General features: G+C 49.8%; 1 protein-coding gene across 4 annotated transcripts in view; it reads right to left on the reverse strand.

Moving 5' to 3' along the window:
* Window positions 1-12,140, reverse strand: part of MTMR9 (myotubularin related protein 9) — a 115,626-nt gene extending 103,486 nt beyond the window's left edge. For 2 of the 4 annotated variants that reach the window (XM_089327200.1, XM_089327198.1), the window contains exon 1: window positions 11,893-12,137. Coding sequence is in view for 1 of the 4 variants with exons in the window: in XM_089327197.1 (XP_089183323.1) it covers window positions 11,922-11,992 (71 nt within the window). In the remaining 3 variants the exon portion in view is untranslated. Of the gene's footprint in view, window positions 1-11,892 lie in introns of all 4 variants that reach the window. The other 2 variants (XM_089327197.1, XM_089327199.1) reach the window with 2 other exon arrangements.
* Between the last annotated feature and the right edge of the window lie 3,681 nt (window positions 12,141-15,821).

Raw genomic sequence — 15,821 nt, forward strand, 5'->3', positions numbered from 1 at the left:
GACTAGAACCAACGCCCATGTGGAATGTCAGCACTGCAGGCGATGGCTTTATCCACTATGCCACAGTGCTGGCCCCTTCAAGGAACACTATTATGAAAGTAAAAAGAATCTGTAGAATGGGAGAAAATATTTGCCAATCATTTTTTCTGATACAGGATGTGCACAAGAAATATATAATGAATGCTTACTCAAAGACAAAAAGACTAATAACTCAATTTTTTTAAAAATGAAGAACTGGATTATATTTATTCAGACAGAATTGGTTAATAAGCAAAGATATGCTTGATACCATTATTCATTGGGAAATGCAAATAATAACCATTGAGATACCTCTTTACCACTCCCAGGATGACTGAAATGAAAAAGTTAGATAATAGACATTGGTGAGGATATGAAGAAATTAGAACCCTCTTGCACATCTGGTGGGAATGTAAAATGGTAGAGTTGCTTTAGAAAACAGTGGTGGGGCTAGTGCTGTGGCATAGCAGGTTAAGCCACAGCCTATGGCGGCAGCATCCCATATGTGTGCTGGTTTGGGTCCCGGCTGCCCCACTTCTGATCCAGTTCCTTGCTAAGGTGCCTGGGAAAGCAGCAGAAGATGGCCCAAATCCTTGGGCCTCTGCCACCCACATGGGAAACCCAAATGAAACTTCTGACTTTGGCCTGGCCCAGCCCTGGCTGTTGCAGCCATTTCAGGGATGAACCAGCGATGGAAGGTCTGTCTCTCTCTCTCTCTGCCTCTGCATTTCCTTCTCTGTAACTCTTTAAAATAATAAATATTAAAAAAAAAAAACAGTGGCAATTTCTCAAAAAGCCAAACAGATCATCAACCAGCAACTCCACTCTTAAGTATACACCCAAACAGAACAACAGCATGCTGTATTAGCCAGCATTGTTACTGCCACTATAATACCTGACCGAAGCTACCTAGAAGGAACACAGTTTATTTTGGCTCATAGGATTGGAGGTTTACCATCCAAGGCTCGGCAGCCCCATTAGGCTGGGACCTGATGAGGATGGTGGATGGAGAAGCGCACACCGGGAGGAACTCGGGGCAAGCTGGGAAGTAGGGAGACACACAAAGCAAGCTTGTTCCAAGTCTGTGTAATCTCTCCTATAAACCCACTCAGGGGACCCTGTCCTCGCAACCTAATCCAACCCAATCCCTTCCCCAAACCCCACCTTCAGATGGAATAATTGGATCAAGCCTCTATCCTCTTTAGGACTATTAACAAAAGACTTCGGGGTATAATGTCTGCCTGAGTTTGGGAGTCAAATCCTGTTCAAACCATAGCACAGATGTCCACTCAAAAACGCATACACAAATGCTTTATTTAGCATTATGCATAGTACCTGAAAGATGGAAACCGAAATACCCACCTACCAGCAAATGGATAAACAAATTGTGATATATCCATGCAATGAAGTATTATTTGGCTTCAAAAAATAATGAAGTGCTGGTACATGCTCAAATGTGGGTCAAGTTTGAAAAACTTCCTATTGAAAGTGGCAGTCGGCTGGCGCCGCGGCTCACTAGGCTAATCCTCCGCCTTGTGGCGCCGGCACACCAGGTTCTAGTCCCGGTCGGGGTGCCGGATTCTGTCCCAGTTGCCCCTCTTCCAGGCCAGCTCTCTGCTATGGCCAGGGAGTGCAGTGGAGGATGGCCCAAGTGCTTGGGCCCTGCACCCCATGGGAGACCAGGATAGGTACCTGGCTCCTGCCATCGGATCAGCGCGGTGCGCTGGCTGCAGCGCGCTGGCCATGGCGGCCATTGGAGGGTGAACCAACGGCAAAGGAAGACCTTTCTCTCTCTCTCTCTCTCTCACTGTCCACTCTGCCTGTCAAAAAAATAAAAAAAAAAAAAAGAAAGTGGCAGTCAGAACATATTGCATAACATATGATCCATTTGTATGAAATCTACAGAATAAGCGAATCTATGGAGAAAGACTGGCTACTGCTTCCAGCTAGCTGTAGAGGGGAAAGAGGAGGATAGCTAAAGGGAATGATGTTTCTTTTTGGAGTGATGAAAATATTCTAAATGTGATTGTGAGGATGGTGGTGCAACTTTTATAATGAAAATCTTGCATTATGTGCTTTAAGCAAATGAATTGCACAATATATGAATTATATGTCAACGAAGCTGTCAAAGAAAGAACAGAGGAGGAAGATGATCAGGGTGAAGCAGCAATAGCTACAGAAACATGGTCTAAACCAGCAGTGTCCAGGAGGTTTTGAACACCTGGAACATGTCTAGAGAGACTTAGGAACTGAACTGTTAACATATGTTGGCATATGTTTGCATTACTGTCACCAGCTAATGCCCCAGGCAGCTCAAAACTCTATTGGTTACCATTTCTATCTCAAGACCCCACAAGTGCCTACTTGTCTCCAGATCTGTCTTCCAGGTTTGAGTCACATTCGAGGGAACAATGCAATCACTGGTCACCCTGGACTGGTTCAAGAGCAACACTGTGTCTGTGGGCCAGAAAGCATCCAAAAGTCACACTTTGCTTCACCATAATACAGAGATCTCTGTCCTAGGAGAAGCTCAAGCCTTATTACAATAACACAGCCTACATTAGAACATGTTTCTGAACTGCACCTGCGTGGCCTGCATGGACTTGTACCCACCCCCCACGTGATGAGAACTTCCCCCTCTCACATGTTCATTTTCCCGGAAATAAACCAGACCCATTTCTCCTGTCCAAGGAGGCATGACTTTGGAAATGATTCCGGAGCCCTCCTTATTTGCTGTGAATAAGTTACTTTGTGTGACAACCTCAGGTGCATTTCTTAAAACTTATGGGACAAGTTGGGGGTGGAGGGGAACTACACTGTAGCATAGAAGGTTAAACCTCTGCCTGTAGTGCCAGCATCCCACATGGTTCGAGTCCCCCCTGCTCCACTTCCAATCCAGCTCTCTGCTAATGGCCTGGGAAAGCAGCAGAAGATGGCCCAAGTGCTTGGGTCCTTGCACCTGTGTGGGAGACCCGGAAGTAGTTCCTGGCTCTTGGCTCCGGATCAACCCAGCTCTGTCAGTTGAGGCCATTTGAAGAGTAAACCAGCAGATGGAATAGATCTCTCAGTCTCTTTCTCTCCCTCTCCAACTCTGCCTCTCTGTAAATCTTAAAAAAATAAATTAAAAAATAAAACTTACTAAGGAGCAGGCCCATAATTATGGGTGGTAACATTAGTGGTTGGTCTGGTTCTAGTGAAAAACATTTGTCAAAGGAATCCCTAATTTTATGTTTGTCGTGGGAAAGATCCCTCAAATTAAAATGGAACTAATGTTACTAGTTAACCTAACCTTACCACGGCCTTCATAGGAATGACTCGCTATAAACCAAATGACACATGATCAGGAAGCTTTTGAATTTAAAGCTGTAAAGTGCTCAATGTGCAACGGTGACCTTAAATCTCTTCAGGGATTTTCGCTCCACCCACAGCCACCCCCTGCCCCTTTTCCATGGAATCGCCCCGCCCACCCCTATAGCCCTGGCAGGAAGTCAGGCTCTGATCCAACAACCCCTTTCCCAGACGGGTTTGTCTTCAGTCCTACCTTTAGTGAGAGCGCAAGTTGTAACATACAAACTGCTGATCTGATCGGGAACAGACCCAAGAGCTATTTTTAAGCTAATTAAGAACACTTCTATTAAAACAGAAGCTTGTATTAATGTGTGAAACCTCTACCACCCGACCAATCCACGGGACACCAGCTGTGCGGACTAATTACATCCCTAGGACAGCCAGGGAAGCAAAGCAAACGAGACTGACAGGCAAGCCTCTCTCCCGAGGGAATTCGCACACAGTTGGCAGCCTTTGAAATTCAGTGCCGCTCCTATTTTGATGCTTTCTAGATGTTACAAAGAACATTAATGAATAAGCTTTGAAAAAAATCTCAAAGACTCCCCAAAGTGCAAAAGAGTTTAAGAAATTATGCCAAAACCCATACTGCTTTAAGCGTGTGGACTTTTAGGAAACACTTTCCAGCCAAGAGAAACAAAATCTGAAATTTGCCTGGATGAATCGAGATGCAAATTATACAGTACGGTGGCCATCTGTATTGGTAGTTTAAATAAATCCGTGTTCTGGGGACTGGAGCATTCCCTAGCTCCCTTCTTGGAAAAGAAAAGTTTCAGATGAGAAGACCCCATAAAAGTCAACTTAGTTACTAACACATTCATCAAGGGGTCGGTGCTGTGGCACAGCAGGTTAACACCCTGGCCTGAAGCACCAGTTTGAGACCCGGCTGCTCCACTTCTGATCCAGCTCTCTGCTATGGCCTGGGAAAGCAGTAGAAGATGACCCAAGTTCTTGGGCCTCTGCACCCACGTAGGAGACCCGGAAGGAGACCCAGAAGAAGTTCCTGGCTCCTGGCTTTGGATCGGCGCAGCTCCGGCCATTGCAGCCAATCTGGGAGTGAACCATTGGATAGAAGATCTCTCTGTACCTCTTCTCTGTGTAACTGACTTCCAAATAAATATTTTTTAAAAATTCATCAAAAGGTACATATTTTCAAAAAACTATATTGGGGCTGGCACTGTAGCACAGCAGGTAAAGCTGCCTCCCGCCGTGTCAGCATCCCATATGGGCACCAGTTCAAGTTGGTGCTGTGGCGCAGCTCGTTAACGCCCTGGCCTGAAGTTCCAGCATCCCATATGGGCACCAGTTCGTGGGCCGGCTGCTCCTCTTCCCATCTCGCTCTCTGCTATGGCCTGGGAAAGCAGTGGAAAATGGCCCAAGTGCTTGGGCCCACGCCATCCAAATGGGAGAGCACAATACAGTTCCTGGCTCCTGGCTTTAGCCTGGCCCAGCCCCAGCTTTTGCAGCCATTTGGGGAGTGAACCAGCAGATGGAAGATCTGTTTGTCTGCCTTTCAAACAAATACATCATTTTAAAAAATGGTTAAGATTATAAAAGAAAAAAACTCATGCTATATTAATATAAAATCGTGTCAAATCCCACGTATACATATCCCAAGTCTTTAAAGGAAGTGTGAAATGTATTCCTGTTGCTTCCACATTTGACTCCTGTGAGAGTGAATTGCACTGCTAGGAGCATGAGCAGACCCATCTCTTTGAGACAGCAGATTAATGGATCACATGGTAACTTCAATTCTGGAGACACTGCTGTACTGTTTTCCACAGTGGCTGTAGCATTTTACATTTTTGCCGGTTCCGATTTCCCTACCTTCAACAATGCTTATTTTCTGAGAGCAGCCATCCTACTGAGCGTGAGGTTATAGCTCATTGTGGTTTTATCATTTTCCTAACAATTTGTGGTGTTGATCATCTTTTCGTGTGCTTATTGGTCATTTATGTGTCTTTCTGGAGAAATCTGTTCAAGTCTTTTGCCTTTTTTTTAAGCTTTATTTTACTTGAAAGTGGGTTGAGTTAGAGGGGGAGAAGCAGGAGGAGGAGGGGAAAAAGAATCTTCCATCTGCTGGTCCACTCCCCAAATGGCCATGACTGCCTAGAGCTGAGCTGATCCAGAGCCAGGAGCTTCTTCCGGGTCTCCCATGCAGGTGCAGGGGCCCAAGGACTTGGGCCATCATCTTCTGCTTTCCCAGGCCATAGCAGAGAGTGGGACCAGAAGAGAAGCAGTGGGACTTGAACGGGCACGGATATGGGATCACAGCTCCGAAGGCAGAGGCTTAGCCCTCTACACCATAGCACCAGCCCCTTGCCCATTGATTTAAATCAGGTTTTTCTTGTTGCTTTTGAGTTGTAGGAGCTTTGTTTTTTTTTTTTTTTTTAATGTATCCTTAATATTAACTGCTTACCAGACGTGATTGCAGGTATACCATGAGTCGCCTTTTCACTGTTGATCATGTACTTGGATGCACAGGAGTTTTAAATTTTAAGGTTTGGGCCAGCACTGTGGCATAGCAGGTAAAGCCATTGCCTGCAGTGCCGGCATTCCATATGGGCGCCGGTTTGAATCCTTGCTGCTCCACTTCCAATCCAGCTCTCTGCTATAGCCTGAGAAGGCAGTGGAGGATGGCCCGAGTGCTTGGGCCCCTGCACCCAAGTGAGAGACCCGGAAGAAGCTCCCGGCTTCGGACTGGCTCAGCTCTGACTATTGCAGCCATGTAGGCAGTAAATGGAAGACCTTTCCTTCTTTCTCTAACTCTGCCTCTCAAAATAAACCTTTTAAAAAATTCAGAAAAAACACTCCCTGTGAGAAGTGAGAGAATTTTAAAAATAGCATATACTATGTAACTTATAAAAAACAGAAAATTAAACAAATTTTAAGGTAGTCCATTTTATTTGCCTGGGTTTTGATGTGATAGAGAAATCACTGCCAAACGATTTTCCCCAACATTTTCCTGGGGGAGTTTGAGTTTTAGGTCTTATATTTAGATCTTTGATCAATTTTGAGTTAAAAGGCAGGGGGAGGGGACCAGAAACATGGCAGCAATGCAGAGAAGAACAGACGTGTTGCCAGGATCTCTCAATGGGTGGTAACTGACTGCACTCCACTGACGGGTGGTTTGTCATCCTGGGTATAACCCGGACAGACGTCACGCGTGGGGTCACAGCCTAGATACATTCACCCCAAGGCTCTCCGGGTCGCCGGCTCCTGCAGCCTGCCCCTCTGGTCTGCACAGGTCAGCTTGCAGGTCGATGGAACAATTTACCAAACGCTCTGGGATGTTCCCCAGTAGGACCTCCTTAAGTGGAGGATCTGGGTAGGAGCCGGAGTGGGGAGTGCTGGGCCTTGGTGCCAGTCAGGAGAGGGGCTGCAGGGACAGTGACACCACCCCCAGGATTCCCCGGAAGCACAGCACTCAGCCTCGCTGCCCCAGGATTCCACTTTCCCTGAGGGAAGCCCTCGTTCCTCTCTGCAAGGGCAGTCGGCAGCCTGCTCCTCCCAGCCAGGGCGCCGGCAGTCAGGTCAGCCTGGATTTAACACAAACGTGGATCTAGCATGTCTGACCCTGGAGAGGAAAGCTTAACATACCTCCCCGTGCTGTACAACTAAAGTACACTTACAATCATCACTGAACAGTCGGGTGGGTGTACTCATTTTCTTGGTTCAAAACACATTGTAAAGGAAGAATACTAAATTTAAATGAAATGGAATGTAACAGCTAAATTTGCTCTGTGCTGATCAAGAAACTAATGTCACAGTCTTCACTGGTTTAGCTTTCAATTTTAAACACAAGTCAAAATTTAGAGTTTTTAAAATCAAAAAATGACGAAAGTGTGGGAACTCAGGTCAGTTTCTTCATCTCTGCGATCACTGTCAGTTACTTCTGATTCTACTCTAACGCAGGAGCCGCGGGTGGGTGCTGCTCAGGGAGCAAACCCCAAGCGTGAAGTGGTTCTGTTGCAATAGGAACCTGCAGTGGAGGGGAAACGCGTGGAACCGAGTCCACGAGTCCACGGGGGGGGGGGGGGGGCAGGAAGTTCTCTGAACTTCCAGAGGACTTCAAATGCTCATGGAAAACGGAATTAAAAGATAAGTTTATTTAGGTCCAAACAATTCCAAAACCCACGCAAATGAGGGGGCCTTCAAAAACTTCATGGGAAATTCATCTTCAAAAAAAACTATGCATAGGGGCCGGCACTGTGGCCTAGCAGATAAAGCCGCCACCTACAGTGCTGGCCTCCCATATGGGCACCAGTTCGTGTCCTGGCTGCTCCACTCCCTATCCAGCTCTCTGCTGCGGCCTGGGAAAGCAGTAGAAGATGGCCCAAGCGCTTGTGCCCCTGCACCCACGTGGGAGACCTGGAGGAAGCTCCTAGCTCCTGGCATAGGCTTGGCCCAGCCCTGGTCGTTGTGGCCATTTGTGGAGTGAACCTGCAGATGAAAGACTTCTGTCTCTACCTCTGTAAGTCTACCTTTTGAATAAATAAATTAAAAAAAAATGCAATCATAAATAGACTTAGAACCAAGTTTTTGTTGGAGCAATATTTTACCACTGACATGATTTAGAATGGCTGCGAGTCCGCTGTGCCATTGTGTTTAACTTCTCTGCAGACGGTACATCCCTGCTGCCTGCTCAAAGGACAGGCTGCCCCAAAGCTCTGCCCGGCATGCGCTGCTGGCCCACAGCGATGGCCATCCTGGCAAAGTTGTTGTCTGCACAGATGTAAGAGCTTTTGTTTAATTTAAACTAAGTCTTGCAGTTGCACTTTTGAAATTTCATTTCAGAGTTTCTCCAGGGTGAAAATGCAAACACATGGAAAATCTGTTCAGACAAGAATGCTTAGGGTTTTGAGAGCGTTTTACAAACAGGCAGAAGACACTGCACGCTCGTTCCAAGTATGAGGCTAGTGTTTGGCGCCCTCTGGTGGACAATTTGAAACTAGCCCGATCAGACACCACAAATTAATAATATCTTAAATGCGTATTAAGAACCATACATTGAGCAAAGCCCTTTATGGGCATTATCCCGTCCTTACAGCTACCCATAAATAAGCACCCGATTACATTTTAACAATTAGACAACTAGCTCAACAACCACACAGGGGGGCAAAGTGGCAGAGCTGAGATGCCAATGTCACGCCAGAGCCCAGGCTCCTAACTCTCATCTGGGGGCCAGAGGCATGCACACTGCAAAGCGCGCCTTTGGAGTGGAAGTGACTCACACCATTGTGAAAGGAAGATCTGGCCGGCGCCGCAGCTCACTAGGCTAATCCTCTGCCTGCAGCGCCAGCACACTGGGTTCTAGTCCTGGTCGGAGAGCCGGATTCTGTCCCAGATTCTGCCCCTCTTCCAGTCCAGCTCTCTGCTGTGGCCCAGGGGTGCAGTGGAGGATGGTCCAAGTGCTTGGGTCCTGCACCCTCATGGGAGACCAGGAGAAGCACGTGGCTCCTGGCTTCGGATCAGCGGCCATTGGCCACTGGAGGGTGAACCAACGGTAAAGGAAGACCTTTCTCTCTGTCTACTCTGTCAAAAAAAAAAAAAAAAAAAAAGGAAGATCTAAAGCAGCTGTGTTGCTTAAACTGTGTTTCAAAGCTTGATCTTATTGATTTGAAAGGCAGAGTGTCTGGGAGGGGAGGGAGGAAAGAGACCAGGGGGAGGGAGAATTTCCCATTCCCTGGTTCACTCCCTAAATGGTTGCAGCAGCTGGGGCTGAGCCAGGCCAAAGCCAGGAGCCTGGAACTCTGTCTCTCCTATGGGTGCAGGGACCCAGCTGCTTCCCCAGTGCATTAGCAAGGAGCTGGCTTGGAAACAGCAGCTGGGACGCAAAAAGACGCTCGGATATGTGACCACCAGCATCACCAGTGGCAGTTTAACCCACTGTGCTGCGACGCTGGTCCCTTTAGAATTTTTTAAATGGTGGTCAATGCTGTGGCATAGTAGGTTAAGCTGTGGCCTGCAGCACTAGCATCCCATGTGGGTGCCAATTTGAGTCCTGGCTGCTCCACTTCTAATCCAGCTCCCTACTAATGTGCTTGGGAAAGCAGCAGAGAATGGCCAAAGTGCTCGGGTCCCTGAACCCATGTGGAAGACAGGGAGGAAGCTCCTGGCTTTGGCTTGGCCCAGCCCCAGCATTGCAGCCATTTGGGGAGTGAACCAGTGGATGGAAGCATTGTCGCTCTTCTCTCTGTAACTCCACCTTTCAAATACATACATCTTAAGAAATTTTTAAATAATTTTATCTGCAAGAGAAGACCGGAGAGAGAGAGAGATGACGAGAGAAGGAAGAGACAAGAGACGAGAAAGAAGAGACTAAAAAAAGAGCTATCTGTTGGCTCACCCCCCAAATGCCTACAACAGTTGGGTCTGGCTGGGACTCCCAGGTGGGTGGCAGGAAACCAACACTTGAGCCATCATCTGCTGCCTCCCAGAGTGTAGATTAGTAGAACAGTGGAAACCAAAGTGTAGCCAAGACTCTGACGCAGGCGCAGCAATATGGGGAGTAGGCAGCCCCCGTGGTGTCTGCACTGCTGTGCCAGACAATGCCCGTGTGCTGGTGCTCACCCTGCCTGGCGTCTCCTCCTGCCTGCCCGTGTGCTGGTGCTCACCCTGCCCGGTGTCTCCTCCTGCCTGCCCGTGTGCTGGTGCTCACCCTGCCCGGTGTCTCCTCCTGCCTGCCCGTGTGCTGGTGCTCACCCTGCCCGGTGTCTCCTCCTCCTATCTCATGCCAGTCAATTGGTTGCCTCTGCTTCCTCAGCCTCCGTCCTTCTAGAACACAGCTCCTGATCATCCAACTGTGCCAAAATCCTCCTTCTTCATTACAAGTAGTGCCAAGGGGTAACCTGAGGTCTCCCTGGGCCAATCTCTGCCCGTTTTCTGCCTGGAGAAGTTGGGGCACAGTGAGGCCAGCAGATCAGGAGGTAGTCTGTTACAGTTGCCAGGAGGCTGGTCACGCCATGAGGACCACACAGGGTGGCACTGGGAAGGGGGGGCCTGTGGGTGAGCACCCTCAGCATGGCCAGGAAGGCGCAGGGGAGGCTGGGGAAGCAGGCTGGGGAAGGCTGCTGCGGATCAAGTCAGGGACTCTTTCCTGGATGGCTGGCAGCTGGCCCTTGGGAGATTAGCACAGGTGGATAGTGATGGGGAATGGGTAAAGTAGCTGCGGTGTGCTCTCCCACAGCTTGATTCACACTTCAGAAGCATGTTTGGCTGGGTGGGCGGGCGAGTTGTTCACTGTCTGGAGGAACTGGCTAACTCTGGGAGGAGCAGTCCCTTCAGGGATGGCAAGGGCCCAGAGGTCAAAGCATCAGAAAGCAGGAGAGATGGAGTGAGCTCGGTGGCACAGCAGTTAGGCCGTTATTTGGGACCTCCGCATCCCATGTTGGAGCGCCTGGGTTCGAGCTCTGCCTCTGCTTCCCATCCAGCTTCCAGCTAATGTGCACCCCGGGAGGAGCAGGTGGGAGTTCAAATGCTTGGGTACCTGGCGCCTATGAGACCCAGGTGGAGTTCCTGTCTTCTGATTCCACTTGGTCCAACCCTGAGTGTTGCAGGCATATGGGGAGTGAGTCAGCAGATGGAAGGTCTCCCTCTGCCTTTCAAATAAATTTTAAGAATGCATATAGAAAAGACAGGGCTAATATATTGCCCAGGTGTTTATAGGGTGAGATGTGAATTGTTTTACTGGAACCTACTTTAATTTACTATTTATAGGAACTGTATCAGCTACTCTTGAAAGATTACGTCTGTGGGTAGTTACAGCTATGGTTTTCATTCTAGACGAGCAAACAGGGTGCATTACAAATAGGGCAAGGACCTGACGAGATTGGGGGCCACTGAAGCTTTCCCCGGGAAAACCGGGACCAAGAAAACCACGTGACTCTCCCAGAGCCACACAATAGGGGCAAGATCATGGAATCCAGGGCTGCTCCCAGGCCCAGTCTTGGGGGACCAAGCAGCCCCGTGTCCTTGGCCGAGTGAAAACCTCAAAGAAACCCCAAACGACCAGCATTAACACACTTTGTACGTATTCGGTTAATGCCTAGAGAACCCAGGGTGGCACTTCCCCACGTGAAAGCCAGCTCTAAGTAGGTAGCCGAGTACAGCAACAACAAGCCCATGAAGTCCAGTTTGTGTTTTGGCTTTCGGCAAGACTGGAGCGGTAGAACGCCCTCATCCCATCCCACGTCCACCTGCTGCCCTTCCTTCCCTTCCTCTGCTTTGCTCTCTGCCTTCTACGCCCTCTGAAAACTTCTCAAGACTTCCTGACCGACGGTGAGCTCAGCATTTTCTCCCAAGCACGCCCCCGGGGCCCGTGGACACCCCCAGACGGGGCTTCTTCCACGGGCGCAGACCGCTGTGGACACCGGGAGAGAGTTGAGCTGGGGTTTCCACGCATCCCCTGGTGACACTGAGGCTGCCGGCACAGAGACCACATCTCAAACAGGGAGATTTGAGCTAAACCAAGCACCCTAGCAGGCATTCCCGCAGCTAGTACACACCACCACAACATGGGAGAGTCACCAAGAAAAGAGGTGTTGGGTCGGGCTCACAGTTCAGGTCCAAGGTCGAGGCATCCGGTCACGGCTTTCTTACTGGCAGAGTCCCAGGGTGTACAGAGCATCACGCAGTGAGAGACAGGGAGCACAGGAGCCCTCTCACCACGCAGGTTCGGACGGCAGACCTGCCCTCCAGATGGGCCCTTGACTCACTGAGGCACTCGCCGCGAGCCTGGGTTGATCTATTCATGCAGGCGGAGCCCCAGTCACTCTTAAAGGTGCCATCTGGTTCCACCTTTTAACATCTCATCATGAGGACTAAATTGCAACACCAGTTTCAGAGGAGATCAAACCACGGCACCAATGGCTCCCAAACCAGGTTTTTTGTTTTTTTTTTTTTTTAATCACAGCTACGAGAGCAGCTTTTGAAAAGGACAGCTTTTCAACAGCCCCATCACAATCTCGGAGAGCAGAGCCCAGGGCTTGGAGTTTCTAGAAGCCTTCCAGATAACTCGGATCCGTAGCTTGGTTTGGAAGCATTCTCCCAAGCAACATCAGAACAGGCCACCTACAAGACATTGGAATTTCACTTGAAATTTGCTTTCAGAAGTAAGCACGTGACAGCTGCTGCAAACCTAGAGTGATCACGACGTGTTTTCTTGCCTCGGCCAGATTCCAAGAACTGTACCTTCTCACACAATTACAGGACCAAAGCAGATGGGAACGCGATCTAAAGCAATCTTGCCATGTTAATATCTTATTTACATGTGCGTGTACCTCTCTTAAGATGATGGTTGTGGTTGCCAGAAACCCAAATTGAGACATTTTACTGCAACACGACTTCAAAACTGGGGCTCTGATGTATATTGTATGAGAAGTTCATCTTTGCATAATTCTGGGTGTCCTGCATTTCCTTGGGCCCTTCTCTCTCTCAGTCAATGGCTTGGAACCACCCTAAGCCAGGGCAGCAGTCTCTGCCCCACCTCCAGAGACCCGGGGCCAAGGAGGGGGCATAAAGACATGGACAGTAGAGGAGTATCTCCAAGCTAGAATGCCTTTCTAAGCTAAAAAGAAAGAAAGAAAGAAAGAAAGAAAGACGCTTTTTAAAAATGTCCAACCACGGGGCCGGCGCTGTGGTGTAGCAGCAACACTGCCTGCAACCCACATCCCATATGGACATCAGTTCATGTCCCAGCTGCTCTACTTCCTAACGAGCTCCCTGCTAATGGCCTGGGAAAGCAGCCAGGATGGCCCAAATGCTTGGGCCCCTGTACCCATGTAGAAGACCCAAAAGAAGCTCCTGGCTTCAGGCTTTGGCCTGGCCCAGCCCTGGTTGTTGCAGCCATCTGGGGAGTAAACCAGTGGATGGAAAAAAAATCTCTCCCTCTATCTCTTCCTCTCTCTGTTACTCTGACTTTCAAGTAAATAAAAAAAAAAAAAAAAAAAAAAAAAAACAGGCCGGCGCCACCGCTCACTTGGCTAATCCTCCGCCTTGCGACGCCGGCACACTGGGTTCTAGTCCTGGTCGGGGCACCAGATTCTGTCCCGGTTGCCCCTCTTCCAGTCCAGCTCTCTGCTGTGGCCTGGGAGTGCAGTGGAGGATGGCCCAAGTGCTTGGGCCCTGCACCCCATGGGAGACCAGAAGCAGCTGGCTCCTGGCTTCGGATCAGCGCAGTGTGCTGGCCGCAGCGCGCTGGCCGCAGCGGCCATTGGAGGGTGAACCAACGGCAAAGGAAGACCTTTCTCTCTCTCTCTCTCTCACTGTCCACTCTGCCTGTTAAAAAAAAAAAAAAAAAACTGACAACCACTGGATGGAATAACTCTCCCTCTCCCTGTGTCTCTTCCTTTCTATCACTCCGTCTTTCAAATAAATATTTTTTAAAATGCCCTCAGATGGAGCCTGACTGAGCCGAAAGCAGGCAGTCCTTCCCAGAGCTGGCAATTCCTGGGGAGGCAAGCCCCTTGATTGTGAGCTTGCCTTTCATTTACAAATCGTGCATAGCCCCTACTTGGGCTCACCGTTCTAAACAGGTTCACCCTGCCCTGCCTGTTCCTTCCAAAGAGATCACGATGAAGGCTTTGCCCACATTCTCTCCTCGCTCCCATTGCCTCCTGACTGACCCAGGTGTCGCTCCCCCTCTTCGTGGAGGAACGACACAGGACCCTGCGCTGTTCTTCCGTCTGCTCGGCCCTTCCCGGGTTTGCTGCTGGTTCTTCCCGGGTTGGCTGCCGTCCCTTCCACCTCCGTGGAAGGGCGGTTCCCCCTGGCAACTTTCCCCACTTCCGCAGGGGAGCGGCACACCGCCGGCCGGCTCTCTCGGGGGCTGCACAGGTGTTCCCCTTAGATGTTCCTGGTGCATGCCGTCTCTCTCCTCCTTTATAGTCCTCCTCCGCCAATCCCTGCCCACACGCCGAGTACGCTGCTCTCCTCCAATCAGGAGCAAGTCCTACAGTTTATTGGCTGAACTGGAGGCAGCTGTGTAGAAGCTGTTTTCTCCTCTCCCAGCGCCATATTGTGGGAGAGCAGATGCATAGAATAAGTCTTAATTCCAGTAACTTAGTCTAGTCCGAGTTGCTCCCCACACCAGGGTTTCTCCCTGTGGCCTGTGTGGTGTGGTGTGCACCCTCCCAGTGGAAACTATGAGTAAAACACTCTCTTTGGGGCCACCGCCTGTAGTGCCGACATCTCATGTGGGCGCCAGCTCATGTCCCGGCTGCTCCTCTTCCAATCCAGCTCTCCGCTAAGGCCTGGGATAGCAGTGGAAGATGGCCCAAGTCCTTGAGCCCCTGCACCCACGTGGGAGACCCGGAGGAAGCTCCTGGCTCCTGGCTTCGGGTCAGCACAGCTCCAGCCATTGTGGCTAACTGGGGAGTGAGCCTACAGATGGAAGACCTCTCTCTCTCTAACTCTGACTTTCAAATAAATAAATAAATATTAAAAAAAACCCACTCTCCTTAATGGTGAAACTTGCATTTTAAAACAGACATGAAACTGCAGGATACAAGACTCCTTTGTATTCAAGTGTAGGTCCCAAGGTCATTTCCATTATCCAGAACTATGTCATGCCGATAATAAATAGTGAAGTCTATCGAAACTGTTGAGGTGCCACAATCAGGCTTCAGAAAGGCAGAGCCACCGGGACATGTATCTTGCCAGATGTCACCAGGGTGTGTCTACAATGAACACTCTCGAATGCGAGCTGAATAAGCGCAAAGGGCAGATGCGCTTATGTCTCGTAGGATAACGATGGTTTCTCCCTCCGGAGACGAATTCAGGCAAACTCACTGCCTGTGATGAGACCCGAGCTTGAGCTGCTTCTCCAGGAACGCCGCTCAGTGCCTCTGCGGGCAGCACCCGGCCTTGGCCACGTTGCGGTGGGAACTGGCACGGGGATCACGAGCCCAAACCCTGAGAGCTGCCTACTACCATCGCTGTGAGTAGAGCTGTGCTTTGTCTCTGACCCAGCACCTGTGAGAGGAGGCCAGGCTAACGTGTGAGCTTGCAAGTGGGGTGGAATCGCAGCCCTGTCCCACGTCTGACTCTCAGTAACCAGCACCAGTCTCCCGGGTTAGGGCTTGTTCCTCCCTCTCAGTGGGCAGTGAGAGTGGCCTCCGTGAGGGACTGCTGTGTGTACTTCTGGAGCAGGCTGAACAAAATTTGTATTAGGAAAGAGCTGTTGATGAATGAGTCCCAGGCGCCACCTTGAGCAAGATCAGGTGGAAGAAGGAACTCTGCTAGGGAATGCCCCCTAGTGGTCAGTTGGGGACGTCCTCGCATAGATTGAGTGACGTTGATTTTCCCCACTTCTGGGGGCCGCGAGTTGGTTCCTGGTGAGGGCGCTCTTCCTGGCTTGCAAGCATCTGCCTTGTTGCTTCATCCTCCCTTGGTCCTCATCCTCCCTTGGTCCTCCCCACGTGGTGGTGGAAAGAGCAGGCACCGGAGTCTCCCCCTCT

This window comes from Oryctolagus cuniculus, chromosome 2, assembly GCF_051225735.1.
Source record: "Oryctolagus cuniculus isolate XC-2025 breed Fujian yellow rabbit chromosome 2, ASM5122573v1, whole genome shotgun sequence".
NCBI lineage: Eukaryota > Metazoa > Chordata > Mammalia > Lagomorpha > Leporidae > Oryctolagus > Oryctolagus cuniculus.